Below are 17,861 nucleotides of genomic sequence, written 5' to 3' on the forward strand. Positions count from 1 at the left end.
AAGCAGTGTAAAAACTGCTACAAAAATGTCAAAGAAAAGATACAATCTACATATATGTTCAATCTGCCCTGCGGATCCTGGGTATTGTTTACACTGCGATGAAATAACATAATAATAATAAATAACTTGATAATTACACCCTGTATTATATTGTATCCCATACATATAAAAATTATTTTTTTTTTATTTAAACTATGGCTATTGCCTCGGCAACTATGGGCCATTGACACTGGTACAAAGTTTATTAGAGTATGTTTACATTTACATACCTATAAAATCTGTTTATATACAAGTTAGGATACATTAGCCTACATCTTAACATAATTACACTAAGTAGTAAAGGTGACAGCCTTTTAGAAAACGAATTGTTCTGTTTTTATTAATTCTAATTTATTGTTCTTATTTTAATTTACGATCATTTACTAAAACACGATCATTTATATCAATTTATTAAACCACTGTACAACAATTTATTTGACTAATAATTACATAATTTATCTATACGAACGTCACAATTTAAACACGAACGCGAGCTTCTTTTTTGACTGACTGTTTTCTCCAAAAAGGTCCTGTTATATACCCAGTACCGTTAGACTAGAAAAGTCGATGGCCCTCTCGACTAGACAGAGCGTCGAAATGGTCTCAAAACTGGTATGTTTACATCGGGTCGTCTCCAGAAAGTTCGATTGTTGTTATTATAGCGGAGGGGGACCCATCGTGTGTCAGGTAGGCATTACCTAGAAAATACGTGAATGAATGAGAATATTAGTAATAAATATGTTTACGGTTTTGGGTCAGAATTTATCGTAACATTGCCCCCCTCTTAAAAGATGGTTCCTCCTGGAACCTTGTCGGGACTGGAACTGGAACGGTATGCTGGTATCGGCAACTGGACCCTCTTTTACAACTTCCAGTTGTATAAAAATGACAAGGGACGGTTTTCTCTCCGCACCAGTAACTATGCGGATTGCAACAGACTAACACCTGGACTTCGGTGTCTTTAAAGATCTCCTCCACCATATTTCGGATAACCCTCCAATCTAATTGGCGGCACTCCAACTTTGGCATGGCTAACTTTTGCACGTCGGACTCTAGTACGTGCTCTCTCAATTGAAGTAAGGCTTCCCATACATCTCGGTAGGTAGGTTGGTCACGGGCAGTGTCTTTTGTTACCAGGTAGAAAAGGTAACGTGATGCATCTTGGAGTTTCAAGGCTTTCCCGTGAGCTGACACTTGGCATTGAAGTTCTGCAACTCGACCGAACTTCCTTCGAAAGACGGATGCCAACCCTGGTGCGTCTTTGATACTGGCCGGGATGGTAAGGGCCAGCGAGTAGTCATCTGGAAGCGTGAGTAGATCTTGCTTTTCTTCAGTGGTAATACCATGTCTTGCTTTACCGGTTCCTGCATAGGCCCTCATGAATTCCTCAAACGTGAGGTCAGACACATCTTGGACTTGGTTTACTTCCACTTCTTCATCTACGTCGTGGTCACCTTCGAAAGACGCCAGCCGGTTATGGTGTACTATCATCTTGGGAGAACCACCTTTTTGCTTTTTTAGGATTATAGAGCCAGACTTTGTCGTTATTCTTAAAACATCCCTTTTTGGCTTGCGTATCGTACCGTTTCTTCATTCGGTCACTAGCGATCTGGAGGTGGGAACAGACCAACTCGTGTACATTGTCCATTCTTCTTCGTAATTCGACCACATAATCTTCACCTGCTACATCTTCTCCAGGTCGACACCCAAACTCTAGATCACAATGTAGTCGCATCTCGCGTCCGAATAGGACTCTGGCCTGTCGATTCGTTAACAGCAGATCTGTAGGCCATTGTGAAGAACGGAAGATATTGGTCCCAGTCTCGCTGATGATCGGACACCATTTTTGTCAAATACTTGCCAACTGTCCTATTCATCCGTTCTACCATACCATTAGATTGCGGAATGATATGCTGTAGTTCTTGTTTTCTTCATGTCTAGTCTATTACATATTCCTTGGAATATATCGCTTTCGAAATTCCTGCCTTGGTCACTATGGATCTCCAAAGGCACTCCAAATCGGCGATATATTGGATCAACTTATCTGCAACGGTGGCGGCCTTCTGGTCTGGAAGTGCGTAAATCTCGACCCACTTAGTAAAGTAATCCATTACTACCAACATGTACTTGCCTCCATTTTCACTTTCTAGAAATGGCCCAGCTATGTCCAAAGCTATTCTTTCAAACGGGCTTCCAATATTATATTGTCTCATAGGGGCTCTTCTTTTTCGATAAGGCTCGTTACTCGTAGCACAAATAGTAGGTACATTTCTTACACCAGTCTTTTACATCGTCGGAACTGTTCATCCAATAAAACCGTTCCCGAATTCGCTGAAGGATCTTCTTTACACCAATATGCCCTCCTGATGGACTGTTGTGTAACTGACGAAGTACTTCGGCTATTCGGCTCTTTGGGATCACCAACTGTCTTCTCTTCTCTGAACCGCCATCATTTTCCAGGACTCGTTTGAGCAAGCCATCTTCGATGATAAATGGGATATGGGGCCCATATCCCATTGCTCACGTCCACTGGGCCCAATACGTCTTAACTACTGAGCATAGGTTTGATATTTCTTGCCAAGGTGGTCGACGGTTTTCCTCTTTCCATTTTCGGATTTTCTGTATAACTGGATCTCTCTCTTGTTCTTCCCTTATCTTAGTAGGCGTCCAGTCGTCGTTGACCATCGTCTTTCTTAGCACTGCTGCTTCCTTGGATTCCGTTTTGTTGCAGTGGGAACACTCTGCTGGGCATGGCCTTCTGAAAAGAGAATCAGCGTTTCTGTGGCTAACTCCGGCCCGGTGCTCAATCTTGAAATCGTATTCTTGGAGTCGTTCGATCCACCTGGCTATCTGACCCTCTGGATTCTTAAACTGCATCAACCATTTAAAGGCGGCATGGTCGGTTCGGATTAGAAACTTTCTACCATAAAGGTATTGATAGAAGTGCTCTACTGATTTAACTACTGCTAGAAGTTCTCTTCTCGAGACGCAATAATTCCGCTCAGGTTTTGAAAGAACTTTACTAAAATATCCGAGGACTCGTTCCTGCCCTCCTTGAATCTGAGACAGCACTTTTTATGATATTGATTCTATTTAGGCAGTTTGTTTTGGTGTTCTGTGTCTGATCTCCCCATGTCTTTTATCGAATATTATTCCTAATAATTTGTGTTTATCAACCACTTGAAGAGGAGATCCATTTAGGTGAAGTAGAAGAGAATGAGTGAAATGTCTTCTAGTGAGGTGTATGACTTTAGATTTTGATAGAAATTTGACCCCAATTTTAGTTTACCAATTATGAAGATTGTTAATGAGTACTTTGGTTTAAAGAGGATGTGCTCTTTGTAACTTTGGCTTGGCAATAAAGAACAAGATCATCAACGTATATTGAGTATTTTACGGGAGGGAGAACAAGAGAGTTTATATCGTTAATGCTAAGAAGGAAAGGTGTGGGGCTCAGAACTGGGTCTTGAGGGACTCTATTTTGTGAGATATGTGTTGTAGATGTTTCCCGTTTGCAACAACTTTGAATGATCTCTCTTGTAAGAAATTGTTTATATAGGTGAGAATTTTGCCCGTTCAATTGACTTCCTCAAGCTTTTTAATGATAAAAGCTCCGTTTATTGTATCGAAGGCATTTTCTAAATCTAAGGTAACTGTGAGGGCGTCATTCTTATTTGCTATAGCCTGGGTTATTTATGTTTGGAGAAGTACCGGGTTACTTGTAGACATTGGCAGCGTTCGATGATGAGTCATTTTTTCTAATCGATATGGCAAGGGTCATCAGGACCCGCAGATGAGTTTTTCATTGGTGAGATTGCCAAATTTAACTCTAGTTTTGTGAAGGCAAGGTTTATTGGATTGGTATGGATAGAGATAGATAGTGAGTGATTAAAGAGTTCAGACTTAGTTTTGTTTTTGAAAGTATTTGGATAGCGTTTCGGTTATTTGGTTTTCATTTGTAATGGCATTGCGTGTATTTTGCGATATGTGTTTAGACCTCATGTGTTTTAATTTTCGTTCACACTTGGACGGGAGGGGTACCTGAAGTTGCTGTTAATGAATTTTTTCCAGTAATCTTTTTGGCTTTCCTTTAAAATTCGTTTGGATATGCACGCATTTTCTTAAAATGAATAAAATTTTCGACCGCAGTTACAATGTAATTTGTAAATTGCTCTACGGCAGCACCGATGTTTTCCTTGAAAATTATTTAGTTTGAAAGGGCTTCAAGAGTATCACTGAATAAACTCCAATTTGCACTGCGGTTCCAAGATCGCAAAAACTTGGGTCTATGGAAGAAGAGGTTCCAGACTGGATGTGGATACAGTTAAAAAACTAGCTAGAATTACCCGTAGTACATAATCTCCCAGCTGAACTATATAAAGAAGGTGGCCATGATACCATAATGGCATTACAGCAGCTTATAAAAGAAATGATTGGAATATGGGAGTACTTTGCACCATACACAAAAAAGGAAATATCTTTGAATGTTCTAACTAAAGAGGAATTACCCTTCCAAATGCAGCGTATAAAATATTTTCCACAGTACTATGATACCATATGCAGAACGGATAGTAGGAAAATACCAGGCTGGTTTCAGAGGTAGGTAGTAAATTGACAATTTATCAGATTTCAACTCTGAAACAAATTTTAGAAAAAACACTGAAATATGGCATTGATACTCATCATATATTTATAGACTATAAAGCAGCCTACGACCGTGTGGCTACAAACTAATGTTTGTATTTTGAGAACGATTTCCGAAGTGGAAATTGAAACCTCAATAAACGTACTTTAACTTTTAATTGTGGCTTATTCCCATTTAAATAGTAATTACTTAAATCTACAATTATATCGAGAAATACAAAAATAAAACTCTACAAAACAATAATACGCCCAGTCCTAACATATGGTTGAGAGACCTGGACTCTAACAAAAAATAATGAAAACATGTTAGGATGTTTCGAAACAAAAGTACTAAGGCCAATCTATGGAGCAGTGAATGACAATGGAGTGTGGAGCTTCGAACTTTATAGAATATATCAGGAACCAAAAATATAGTAAAACATATTATGATAGGACGTCTAAGGTGGATAGGATGTACGACCATATTTTTAAGAGACTCCTTTATATTCAGCTCAGCGGGGTGATATTGGTCTAGGTGTGAAATATAAACAACGGATCTTTTTCATAAAACAGGTTTATGGAATTTCACATCACGGGCAAAAGCACCCCTCTCTGGTGAATATTAAGAAGTCTCTTAGAAATATGGTAGTACTATAATGCGGATGGAACAAAATGACCCAGCTAGAAAAACGCTTCTTGATAGACCCATTGGTCAGAGAAGGGGAAGACCCAGAACAAGGTAGATTATATTATAAATATATAGAACAAATTACTATCTTGTTGGGACACCATGCAGTTATTGCAATTGCTTGTAGGCTTGTGTGTAAGTCAACCTCTTGATGAAAGATATCGTTGGAAAGAAAATAGACGAGCCGCCACTTGCTCGTAAGTGTGTAGGTCTTAAAATGTTGAGGCTGGTGTAGTTTTTTAGATAGGGGTTGTGAGTTTTGGTGAAATTAGTATTAGAATTAAGAATAAGGCGTGATATTTAAATATGTTTGTGTTTATCGGTATTATTAGCGAAAATCATATGACAAATCACACAGTGTAAACATGTAAATTTCACTCCATGGCCAAATCATATGATAAATCATGTAGTGTAAAGTCTACTTTAAGACAGCTAATCTTCACCGGGGCCAAATGTAAAAAATGTCCGAGAAACCTCTAAATAAAAAACAATTAGCTAACCAAAAAAATTAAAACAATACCTAATACCTACATATTTAAAAAAAGTGTCACTAGGATATCAAAATAAAATAATACACACATATCGGATTTTAAGTTGGTAAATATTTTTTCCTACTATCACAAAAAGAAACAAATTAATTTCGAATAAAACTGTAATAGCCAGTATAATTCTAATAGCTCTTATTACCAATAGCTTAACTTAGACTATATATCTACTACCAATTTTAATAAACATGAAACCCGCAAAATTTTAAATTAAGACTCACCCATAGACCAATCACAGCAAACGTAGACTGATCTATAATAATTATAATATACTGATTTCAACTTCAATCTTCAATCTACTACTAAAAAAATAATTTCTCATTCATTCTTATGCACAATACAACAACGCATCAATTCTCGAATGCATGAATAAGCGTTTTCTTCTTTATTAGTTATAAACGATTATTAAATTTTTAATTTAAATCCAGGACTGAAGACATAAAATCTGACCTGGCAACCCTGGAGAGGTCAGTAATTTCTTGGTAGCGGGTGCCCAAGCTGATGCATCCATATATCCAAAGAAGATAGACGCTTAAGCAGTGCTGCCAGGTCTACCGTTTTTACGGTAGATCTACCGTTTTCCACCTCGATCTACCGCTCTACCGTTTTAACACCTTATTCTACCGCATTTTAAAATTTTAGGCATTTATTGACAAAACATAATATACATATTCATAATATACAGGAGATGTATTTTGGTTCTGACATTTCTACGCCTAGTGTAGATAAAAATGACTTGTAATTTGTAAAGTTAAAGTGTTTAGAATTTTATATAGAGGGTCTGGACTAATTATTAAAAAGGTTTCCCATAAAAAATAACATCTTGGAAGATTTGCAGTTCATAAATCTTGATTTGGTGCAAAGTAGAAAAATTCATTCAATTGCACATATTTCACCAAAATTGGGGAGTATTGGGATAAATCAGGGCGATCTTCAATCATTAGATAATGAGTGGAGACTTTTATAAAACACTGAGTGGCCTGAATCTAATGATATACTAGCATTTTGGAGTCAAGTAAGTGAAATGAATTATGGTAGTGGACTAAATATGTTCCCCAGTTTATCTCTATTTAAAAAGGAAAAGACAGTTAAGATTTGATTTCACGTACAGGGCGCTTGCGCATCCGCTTATACGTATTTCGGCCTAATAGGCCCCATCAGAACGGCTTTCGCAATCGCTCTGAACGTGAAAATAAATCTTTTCTGTCTTAGGAAGCAACTCTAACATGGCTTCGTATAGACGCAAATAGCGACATCTGATAATAAAATCGTAAACTAATTTTCGAAACCAAATTCAGAATTTCGCTTTAATCTGTGCCTTCTAAGACTTGCAAGGCAAAACAGACGTTGATAAAGATGTTATGAGAGACATGGGGAATCTAAAAATTGCATTCCACAACATATCTCCTTAACTAAGCAAAATTCTTAGCGAATTGGTTTCTAGTACTCGTACAGAGTATATCGAAATAAAAAGGAAAAGTTAGTTAAGATTTGATTTCAAGATTCTCGGAATCTTGAAATCAAATGAAAATGAAAATGAAGCTGGGTTGGCTCCAACGGAAGTTGCTATAATTTTATGGTAAAAAATGATATGGGAAAACTTCTTAATAAAAACATTTACGAGCAGAACTCGGATATTGACGAGATCTAATGGTTGATTTTTTTATAATTCAATGTTGTGTTTTGTTTTACCATACTTTTTAGGTTTAGTTTTGATTTCAGTTAATGTTTTTGAAGTTTATTTAGGTTCATTTTTTAATAAAAATTATGTTTTTAAAAATTTTGTATGTATTTTCTGGTGAAAATTATTTAAAAATGAACGTACTGTTATAAAAAGGCATTTAAATAGACCATTGGCATTAGATAATGTAAAAAAACAACAAATTCGATATCTTTATGGTATTTCTACCGTTTTCTACCGTATTTTTCAAGTTAGCCCTACCGCAAAATGGTTCAGGTCACCTGGCAACACTGCGCTTAAGCGTCTATATTCTTTGATATATCATAATTTTATATATTTCAAATTATTAATTCTTTATTCTTTCTCAGTGTATATTTTATATGTTAGATATGGAATTTAAAGTTGAAATTAAGGAAGAGTTTGTTGAACATAACCGAAAAGATACAGAGAGCCAGCTATTCACATCAATAGTTCTGGAAAACTTCAAAAATGAATTAGAAGATATCTCAGGTAACACAAGTAGTAAAATTAGAGTTAAATATTAGTTTAGGACAACGGTGGTCTAGGCATAGACATAATAAGAATAGGGCAGTGAACATGGTCTAAGCCATAAGATTTATTTGGCATCTGATATAAGATTGGTTATGTTTGCGCCTCACAGTGCTGCCATATTTTTTATACTAATATTTAACCAAAATCAGCGTTAAATTAAAATTTTATAACCGTCATTTGTATTTATTAGAAATGGGAGTAAGAGCTAAAATTAAGGAAGATTTTGCCGAAGGTTGTCAGGGATATATAGAGAGCCAGCTATTTACATCTCTAGATGTTGAAGATTTGATTAATAAAACAGATGAAGATAACTCAGGTGAGAGAAGTAATATAATCAGAATATGCAGGGAGAACTAATTTTTATAGATTTCATTTTAATCTATAATAGGTAATTTTACACTTATTCCATATCGGTAAAAGTATAGAGAACGTTTCGGTTAAGTTAGCTACAAATGAAGGAAATTTTTGTATTTGGCAGTGATGCCATGTCGTTTTAATAAATCGCGAAACAGCATGTGATATAATATTAATTAATAATTAAACATGGAAAAGATAAAATGGTAAAATAACGAGGAAAATAATGGTTGAGCAAAGAATATAGACGCTTATAGAAGAGCAGTTCAAATGGGCGATTTGGTTACGGTTTATACTTCAAAACTCCTTACGAGGGTGGCTGCATAAACTCAAAGCGTGGCGCCGTGGCCGTCGGCTTAAAACAGTTAAAACTATCATGAAAATTTCATAGTGAAATATGTAGTTAGGGGGAAGTGGGAAAGGAGTACGAACGGGTAACTTTGCATCTACGCCTAAACAAATTTCGATGCCATTGATTTGTAAACTGTCTTTTTTTTTGTTTTTTCGCAATAAAATCTTTATTTTTAATATATTAAATTGTTAAATTTTTAATTTTAAAACTTCAAAATGTATGATATTTACAATATTCAAAGTATTTATTTTTTAATCGTATAACTTTAAATTAAAAATAGGTTTGTTTCAACACAACGAAAAACCGTCACATAACTTTTTATTATACTGTTTTTCTGCTCAAAAATTAACGAAACATTTTTAAAAAAATTCAATTTAAAAAAAAAAAGTATCTATGAAACTTTTTACTAAATTATGAAATTTTCCATTTCGCCGAAACTTCAAAACTTCCATTTCATCCATAATTTTTTAATAACAACCAAAAAGCATTCCTGATTTATTTTTGAAATATTTAACAGTACCTTTTAATGAATAGTATATGTGAAAGTTTTTACGCTGTATGGGTACTATTTAATCTTGTTTTAAAATAACAACTAGTAGTATCTAAAACATAATTTTCACAATGAATGAATATTGGTGAAATTATTACAATATAGTCTTAAACTGATTTATACTTAAGATTTGTACATATTTCAATTAAAAATTTGAATCATAATAATTTTTCTAAAAAGATTAATTTATTAAAAATTAAAATAATATTATTTTCTTTAAAAAATTTTATAAGACGCAAAAATTTCATCCTATTCTACGACCACGCGGCATCTACATATAAAAATATCTAAAGTTGCATTTATTGCCCCACTCGTTCATATTTTAGAAGCAATAATAGAGCTGACATGACCGCTCCTTAGTGGTACCAAAGAATATAGACGCTTATAGAAGAATTGTTCACTGTTATTTTTGATAGTCGACAAAGGTTGAACAGGGTGATACGCACGTTACAAACAATATTGAGAGGTGGATCGAGGTGGACCAAGAATTAAAATATTTCGGTTTGGCAGTGTTGAAATGTTTTTAGAATGCATCTGTTGTATGCTTCAGAGAAAGCATATATAAATATAAAGAGAGAAAGCTTTTAAAAAGTACATTTTGATTATACCATTTTATGAATTCTGCAATTTTTAATTTATATGAAACAATAACGAGTAAATATTTATCTCTTTTGTTGCAATTTGAAGCATACAGTATCTACATTATAAAAACATGCCAACACTGCCAAACCGAAATTTTTTGTTCCATGTTTGACATTTGTGACTATAATCAGCTTGTACTTTGGTAAACTCAACCAAAATAATATATAAATACTAAAGTTAGAAAGTGAATAACAAGTTAAATTATGCTGTAATGATTTTAATATATATTTTTACTTTGATCTTGCAATCTGGCAACTATTGTTTTGAAGGTTTTGAAACTATTGCCAAATTTATCGGCTAATCTACCAAATTGCAATTTCAAAATTTTTTTCTAATAACTAACTGCAACTAATATCGAAAGAAACAAATATTCCTTTCAATACCAAATACCAGATTCCATAAAATAATATAATAAAAATGTACTGTTTCAGAGCATATTTGAGGCATAAAACTTTTACATAATAAGGACATTGCAATACTGCAAACGGAAATTTGACGTTTCATTTGTGGCTAACTTAACTAGAACGTTCTATATTCTACATACTTTATTACTTTTTCCTCCTTATCCTACCTACACTTATTAGGTACCTACTGGAATTTAGTATTTTATTGTTTTATGGGTTAGAACTTAAATTGGGTTAATTTTAAGTTAGTTTTTCCATACAAATAACATCAGACCTAACAGGCTCAGCTTTTTCCTGTTTTAAGGAGACATTTAAATGTTTACATACATAGGCAGAATGGTATGTACTGTAGCCGACAAAGTAGTAGATGTCTTAATAATTGGAGAATATAGAAACAATTTCCATGCAGCGGAACATATTTTTAATGAGAGGTACCTGATCACCCTATATCGAGGACTTATTTGAGGTAGCATCTTCGGAAGTTTGAAGAAACGGGTAGTGTTCAAGATGTCAAACGATCTGGTTGACCAAAAATTAGTGATGACAAAAAAATGGACATAATGTCAGAAATGGTAGTGAACCCTACTTCTTCTACAGCTCAAGTTGCATCTATCTGTAGAATCAGTCAAAGGACAGTACACCGAGTGTTGGCTGAAAACAAATTTCATCCATACAAATTAAAAATTGTGCAACAACTTCCAGATGAAGACCACAACCTAAGACTAGAATTCTGTGAAAATATGTCCAATCAAATTAACCAACAGCCAGGTTATATGAAAACAATTTGTTTTAGTGATAAAAGTAATTTTCCCTCAATAGAAATGTTAATACACACAATTTGAGATATTGGAGTGACACAAATCCTCACATTTTTCGTGAAAAACACTCGATTTCTAGAGAAAGTAAATGTTTGGGCAGGTATTTTGGGAAACCATATAGTTGGGCCTGTTTTTAATCACTTAACCAGTGAAATGTATCTGGAAGTATCACAAAACACAATTGAGCCATTAATTCTTGAAATTGTGCTATTAAACTTGGAAATAATGTGAAACATTATTTCCAAGTTTAATAGCACAATTTCAATATATTGTAGGCAATCGGTGTAACAGTTATTCCGGTTATTCCGTGAAAAGCCTAGTCATTACACGTATTGCCAGCAAACGCTGTATTACAATCATTATTACTTTGTTGGACTGAAATTATGCGCCATTTCACGGACTACCGTCTATGCTTTAGGCAAACGGTGTTACAGTCCGAATGATCCGATGAGTTATTAGTCCAGTCAATCTGGAGACAAAAAAAACCCGAAACTGAAAAGAATGTTAGCAGGGTAATGAATATTATTAGTAGGTAGTTTGATGAACATAGTCTAGAACAATTAAATACTCGTAGAAAGAAAAAAAATATGAAAAACGAATCAAAATAATGTTTGTTTTTTAATAAAATAATGAATGAATTCTGATGGTAGTACCAACGACATTATTTCGTAACATGTTCTGTTACCTATTTTATTATTTACTTAAACAAATGACGCTATAATGGCATCTAGAATTGCACATATTTTTGTTTTTAAAGCACACACAGCGATTTGTTTAATATTGTTTCTTCGAAAGTATGCAAGAGCACCTCATATATCCTGACTATGACGCAATGAGACTGCAGCGACAGATTCTCGCTCAGAATTATATTTATCCGACACTTGTACTATGTTTAAAAACTGACTATCTGCTGTAACAATATCCGCAGAATTATACCAACCTTTAATTTTACCGACTCCAGTTCCCAGCTGGAAAACTCCATTTTTGTAGTCAACAGTCGCTCATAGTAAATTTTGCATGTCGCTTGGGCAACGATCAATTTTTCCAACTGACAATAGTTTACAGTCTCCAATTTTTAAAGGAGGCTGCTAAAAAGCTGCTGCAAAATTGGCGGATTCATCAATTACTTCTATTATTATATTTGATCCCTACAATGAGTTACTTGTGTCGATTGCCTCTTCCGGTCTTTGAATATCGCCTTGCTTTTCCGGATCGAGAAATATTTCTAACTGTTGTTATTCTTGTTCTTCTGGTGTAGTATCATTCAAATTGGTAGCAGGATAATCAGGTTTTTCTTTACGTTCCCTTTCTGGGAACTTTGATAGTATTTCATGAAGGTCTTCTTCCGTGTCCAAACTCTTTTGGTAGTTTAAATATAAATAATCTCGTTTGGTAGCGTTGTGGACGATAACCCAATCTTTAAGTTAGTACCAAATAAAGCTTTTGTATGAACTACGACCAATAACTCTATTAAGAGAACAGTTTTTTTGAAACGAAATAGCAGCCGATGGACCAGTTGGTGGATTTATTATCAAGCATCCACGAACGCATCATATTTACGTTATATGCTCCCCTGCGACTTTTGGAGTCGTGGTCGCCCATTGATAATTTTCAGTTCCAGCCATAGTTTTAATAACTCGATAATTAAACTGTTTTACGAACTGTCGGCCATTGTCACTTTGGAGGATAGCAGGTGCGCCACTTCCATACATTGCTTCGATTTCAATGGGCGTAAAGAGCTGAACTTTGTTACGTGATCTTAATAATTTAATAACTGTTTGTAGTCTCCATCCTGTTTGACAGATTGGCATGTTTCTTAGACTTTTTCAGGTGACAAACTTAGCAAGAGCTTAAAAATAATTGGTATAATTGGTCGTGAAACGTAATATTTAGATTTCAGACCAAATATCATTTTATCTCTGGACCCATGCCCGATAGAAATATGCAAACAATATAATATGGCAAAGAAATCTTCATATGGAGTAAAGTATATAATGTTTTCACTATCTTCTAACCTTTTCTTAATTATGCCTTCGGGTTTTTTGCCACTGGTTTGATTGGCGAGCAAAATTTCCTGTGCAACCTAAAATAAACAAAATAATAGGTACCTAGTTTTTGACAATTAGTTAGGAACTAACTGAAGCACTTGCATACTACTTTATTTACTAGCTGCTTTTATATATATATATATATATATATATATATATATATATATATATATATATATAGGGCTATAAAACCTATGGCTTCCAACAGGTTTCTTAACTACCACTTTTTCATCTTTTCTCGAGAAGTTATGGTTTCACTATAAATGATTTACCCAATGGTGACCAATTAAGGGCAATTTCAAATAATACATTTAATAATAATACTGTTGATAATACAGTTCTGCAGACTACAACACATGAGACTCCTTTGACCTCGTCAATATCCCATTAGTCTTCCTTACTACACTTCCCCCAAGTTACAGACAATCTTATTAAACTATTTAGAAACCTACCAGTTAAATTAGAAATAAAAACGGGTAAAACTGTCAGGAACTTATTTTCTAGAACAATAAAAAAATTTAAAGAATACTTTGTCCCTTCTTGAACAAATTAATGTTGTTTACCACATTCCCTGTGCTGAATGTAATTCTCGTTCCATAGGTCAGACTGGGCGGTTATTTAGGGGTCGATTAACCTCCCACTGCAGTGACTTTGAGCGGCCGAGAAGGGAGGTCGACTTCAAGTTGGGAGCCCAAACCAAAAATTGGGGGTTCGTAGATCGCAGCATTTTAGATTTTGCTTGTAAAAGATGGGAACAATAATCTCATTTTTGATAGATACAAGCATTTCAGTACTCATTTGAGTGGTTTCATTTAAAGAGTTGCAGTTAAGCAGCATCAGAAATGAAATTAAGTGTTAAAGTAGTGCTGATTAGATGCAAATGAGCAGAACTTAATTTATAACCTGTTAAAAAACTTTGAAACACACTGCTGAATATTTTCAAATGGCCAACGAAGGAAATATACCTGGTTTTATTTTGAATTGCCTTTATAGGTATTTAGTGCAGGGTAGCGCTTCATTTTTTTGTATAGGGTGTGTCCCTAATCTTTTTAGTGTTTCTGAATAAGCTTTGTTTTTATGTGCAACATAAAGCTTATGTGAGAAGCGCAAATTCTCATCACTTCATATCATGATATGATATGCCAAGGTAAATTTTAATGTTTTTTTATAGTTTTTTTTTTTATTACATTATCCTTGATACATATATTTTTACTGGTTTTACCAGGTCATTGAGATAAATTAATAATTAACAATACATAAATATGGAAACACATTGGTCATTTGTATGTAAGATATAACTGATTATGTCATTTACATTTATATTACAGTGTGTACTAAAAACAGTTGCTAACAAATTTATACTGTTTAATTTCTCTCATAATCTTCCTTTCTTTTGGGAAATAAATTATTCTGACAGGAATGTAGAGCGACAATAAAAGGTAAGTGTGTTTGTTTCTCGTTTTTTTTAACTATGTATGCATTTAAAAAGAGGTTTAACATATTTGTCATTTTTTTTTTTAGTATATTAAATCAATCTTCTCATATGTCAAGTGTCGAGTTTTCCTTGTCCCACTAAAAAAAGACAAAGTGGCGCCCGTTTCCATTTCTTTTGTACCAAATTCTGTCTAATTGCATTGGCACGTTTCAGTTATCAATTTGTGACCTAAATGTCCCCCATAGTAACTAGATCTATAGACCCACGTCTCAAAGCTCTCCGTTGTGTCCTTCAAAACACCTAAGTGCCGGTTTGCAAGGTGAACATACTTGAACCTGGATTTTTTCCATTTCTCTTTTAATTCCGTTCTTACTCTTCCAGGCAAAGTATTGTTACAACAGCAATAAATAGTATATCTATGAAATTTTATTTCTTGTTCACATAACTCAACCATAATTCTATATTTAATATAGAATTGCGAATCCTTGTCTTGATTCTATTAAATTTCAGAACCAGACCTTCTCGTCTAGTTTGTCTAACCTTGTTTATGACGACATTATCTCTTTCTCATAGCCCTTAACTCCTTTACAAGTTTAGCACAGGGCTTATCTTTAGGTTTTGTGATGATTACAATCCCTTTCTTTTCTCTGGCTACTATTTTCCTTTCTTTATACGTTTTGCCGTATATCTTCGCCGTTACCTTCTTTCCTCTTGCTGTCCACTCTAGTGCTTGAGTTGCTTGCCACTCTTTTCTTGATTCTCCACTCTTAGTGCTGCTATCCCTAATTTTTTCTCGATCCATTCTTTCCCTACGGTCGAATAGCTTTCTGGCTGCTGCCAGAAATTTAATAGCCATTGGTTCTTCTCATCTCCTTTGTTTCAGCTTGTGGACAATTTTTTTCGATACCCTCTATATTCCAGTTTCCTCTACAGTACATGTTATTTGGTACATAGTCCCAATTCCTCCATTTTCATCTTCTACGTATAATTCGGGGTGGTCTGGGTACCTTGCACTAAAAAAAATTACTTTTTCGCATATGGTTACCTTATCATAAACCTCCTCTGGCCATTCTTGGTCTAATACTTCAATTATTTCCTTGGTGTTCTCTGTCGTGTCCATTTTCTTATATAATTCCTTCATCCTTCCTCTTTATAATTCTGGGTCCTCTTCGCCATTTACTTTTAACTGTGTCTCTATGCACCTCAGTTATCTATCCCCACAGTTATTTTTGTTTGCGTCCCTATTGTTGTTACGCATATTCTTATACTTTCCCTTTTCTCAGTCTCCCTTAGAGCATAATACATTAACTCTATCGTTTCTTTCCATTTCGCACCAAATCTACCGTACCTTTGCGGCTCCCTGTTTGATCTCTTTCTTCGTCTTTCTTTTTAAATTGATTTTACTTTCATTCTTATTTCCACCAGTTTTTCTCTTTGTGTGGTTTCCTTTTCTTTCTTCTGTTGATATTGGTCGTCCATTCACTCTCATCATTACTATCTACTCATTTTTGCCTCATCATTTTTCTCCTCCCGACTGTTCTCATCTTACTCTTCTGCTATTGCCGCCGGCCTTTGTTCGTCTATATCCTCCATACACTCTCCTACCTCTATACTTACCTTCTTTTTTATTAATTATTTGTCCATTTTTCTTCCCACGATTTGGGTCGACTCTTCAGTCCAGCGGGGCAGTGCGCCCATACTCTTTAAGGCTATAATCCCCTCCGGTTCTCCTCCTACATCGAGCATCGCTTGAGATTTGCTTTTCCCCTTTGGCCATGCACCCCTTCGGCACGATGGAACGACAATTAACTGGAGGCACATTGAAAAACATACAGAGTCATGGCTAACTAAAAAGAAGAAGAATAAGAAGAAGAACAATGCCCAGATGTAAACTAAGATACCTGTGTATGTTTTATTGATTATAACAAAGCATTCGACAAAATAAGACATGAGCATGAGATAATAATTATCAAGCTACATTTGATGCATATATTAGAATTGTACTGATATCCTTAGTTTCTTGAGGACTTGAAGATGCTGTAAAAGTTTGTAAACAGCGAAACCGGTAGCCCATTCTCTTTTACCAACTTTAATAAAAACCTATTACGAATTGCGAGTAGAATTTCTCTGGTAGAAGACTTATTTCCCTAACATTCATTTAGTTTTATAATTTACACATAAATTATTCATTTTCAAAAATATAACAAAAATGGGAATTGCCTACCCCAAAATTGCTCAATGTACCACAAAAATCAAATTTTTGTTAGAAGATCTCTTAGTTAGACAATTATAATATGAACCGTAACTTGCGAGAGAGACAGTTTCGATTCTCCCACACTTGTTATTAAATCTATGACATAGGCACAATAAGTTTTCTTATATATGAGCAATATTAGTACATATTATGGCAATATTCTTTTCCACTTTCAATTAGCGTAAATTCTTCATATCACTATTTTGCTGACGCTAGTCATTCGACTTTTTTGCTTAAAAAGATCATACTATCTTTTTCTAGAATGTCAGTACATGGTATTTTAGTACGTTTCAGTTTTATTTATTATTATATTCACTCTTAACCCTACAATGCGCAATTTTTTATTATCAAAGACAAAAATTATAGGAGGATACATGAACTGATTATAAGTAAGGGGAAAATAGTAAAAAAAATCAACCGCCAAAATTTTGTTTATTATTTGATATTGAATTAGCGATGCATATATGCATTTTTTATTAAAAAAAATAATTTTATTTTACAAGCTTAGAAAACTATAAAATTAGAAAACAAAAAATAAATGATGCAATGTAAACAAAAACAAATTATTCTCTGAAACTTTTATTATTCTGAAGTTTTTAATTTTAGACAATCATCTTGAAAAAGCTAAGAATTATTAAACTACAAACTAAAAATATAGTCTATGTGTTTTTATGAAAAGAGTTTAAACAAACAAACATAAATAGTTCGACTTCAGTTAGATAAGTTCAGATAAATTTATTAATTCAGCAATTTTCGGAACAAGATGCATATAATGTACACTACATTGTAATTACATGATTTGTATAATTGTTCTGAAAATTGCTGAATTACTAAATTTATCTGAACTTATCTAACTACACACCTCACGAAAATGAG

At 34.2% G+C, this 17,861-nt stretch overlaps 1 protein-coding gene across 5 annotated transcripts in view; it reads left to right on the top strand.

Moving 5' to 3' along the window:
- The window catches only part of LOC140445394 (uncharacterized), a 132,934-nt gene that overhangs the window by 81,527 nt on the left and 33,546 nt on the right, over window positions 1-17,861 (top strand). For 4 of the 5 annotated variants that reach the window (XM_072537388.1, XM_072537389.1, XM_072537387.1 and 1 more), the window contains 2 exons: window positions 7,964-8,086; window positions 8,319-8,444. In XM_072537388.1, the coding sequence (XP_072393489.1) occupies window positions 7,964-8,086; window positions 8,319-8,444 (249 nt within the window). The remainder of the gene's footprint in view (window positions 1-7,963; window positions 8,087-8,318; window positions 8,445-17,861) is intronic. The other variant, XM_072537385.1, reaches the window with a different exon arrangement.

This window comes from Diabrotica undecimpunctata, chromosome 7, assembly GCF_040954645.1.
Source record: "Diabrotica undecimpunctata isolate CICGRU chromosome 7, icDiaUnde3, whole genome shotgun sequence".
In the NCBI taxonomy this organism is placed as follows: domain Eukaryota; kingdom Metazoa; phylum Arthropoda; class Insecta; order Coleoptera; family Chrysomelidae; genus Diabrotica; species Diabrotica undecimpunctata.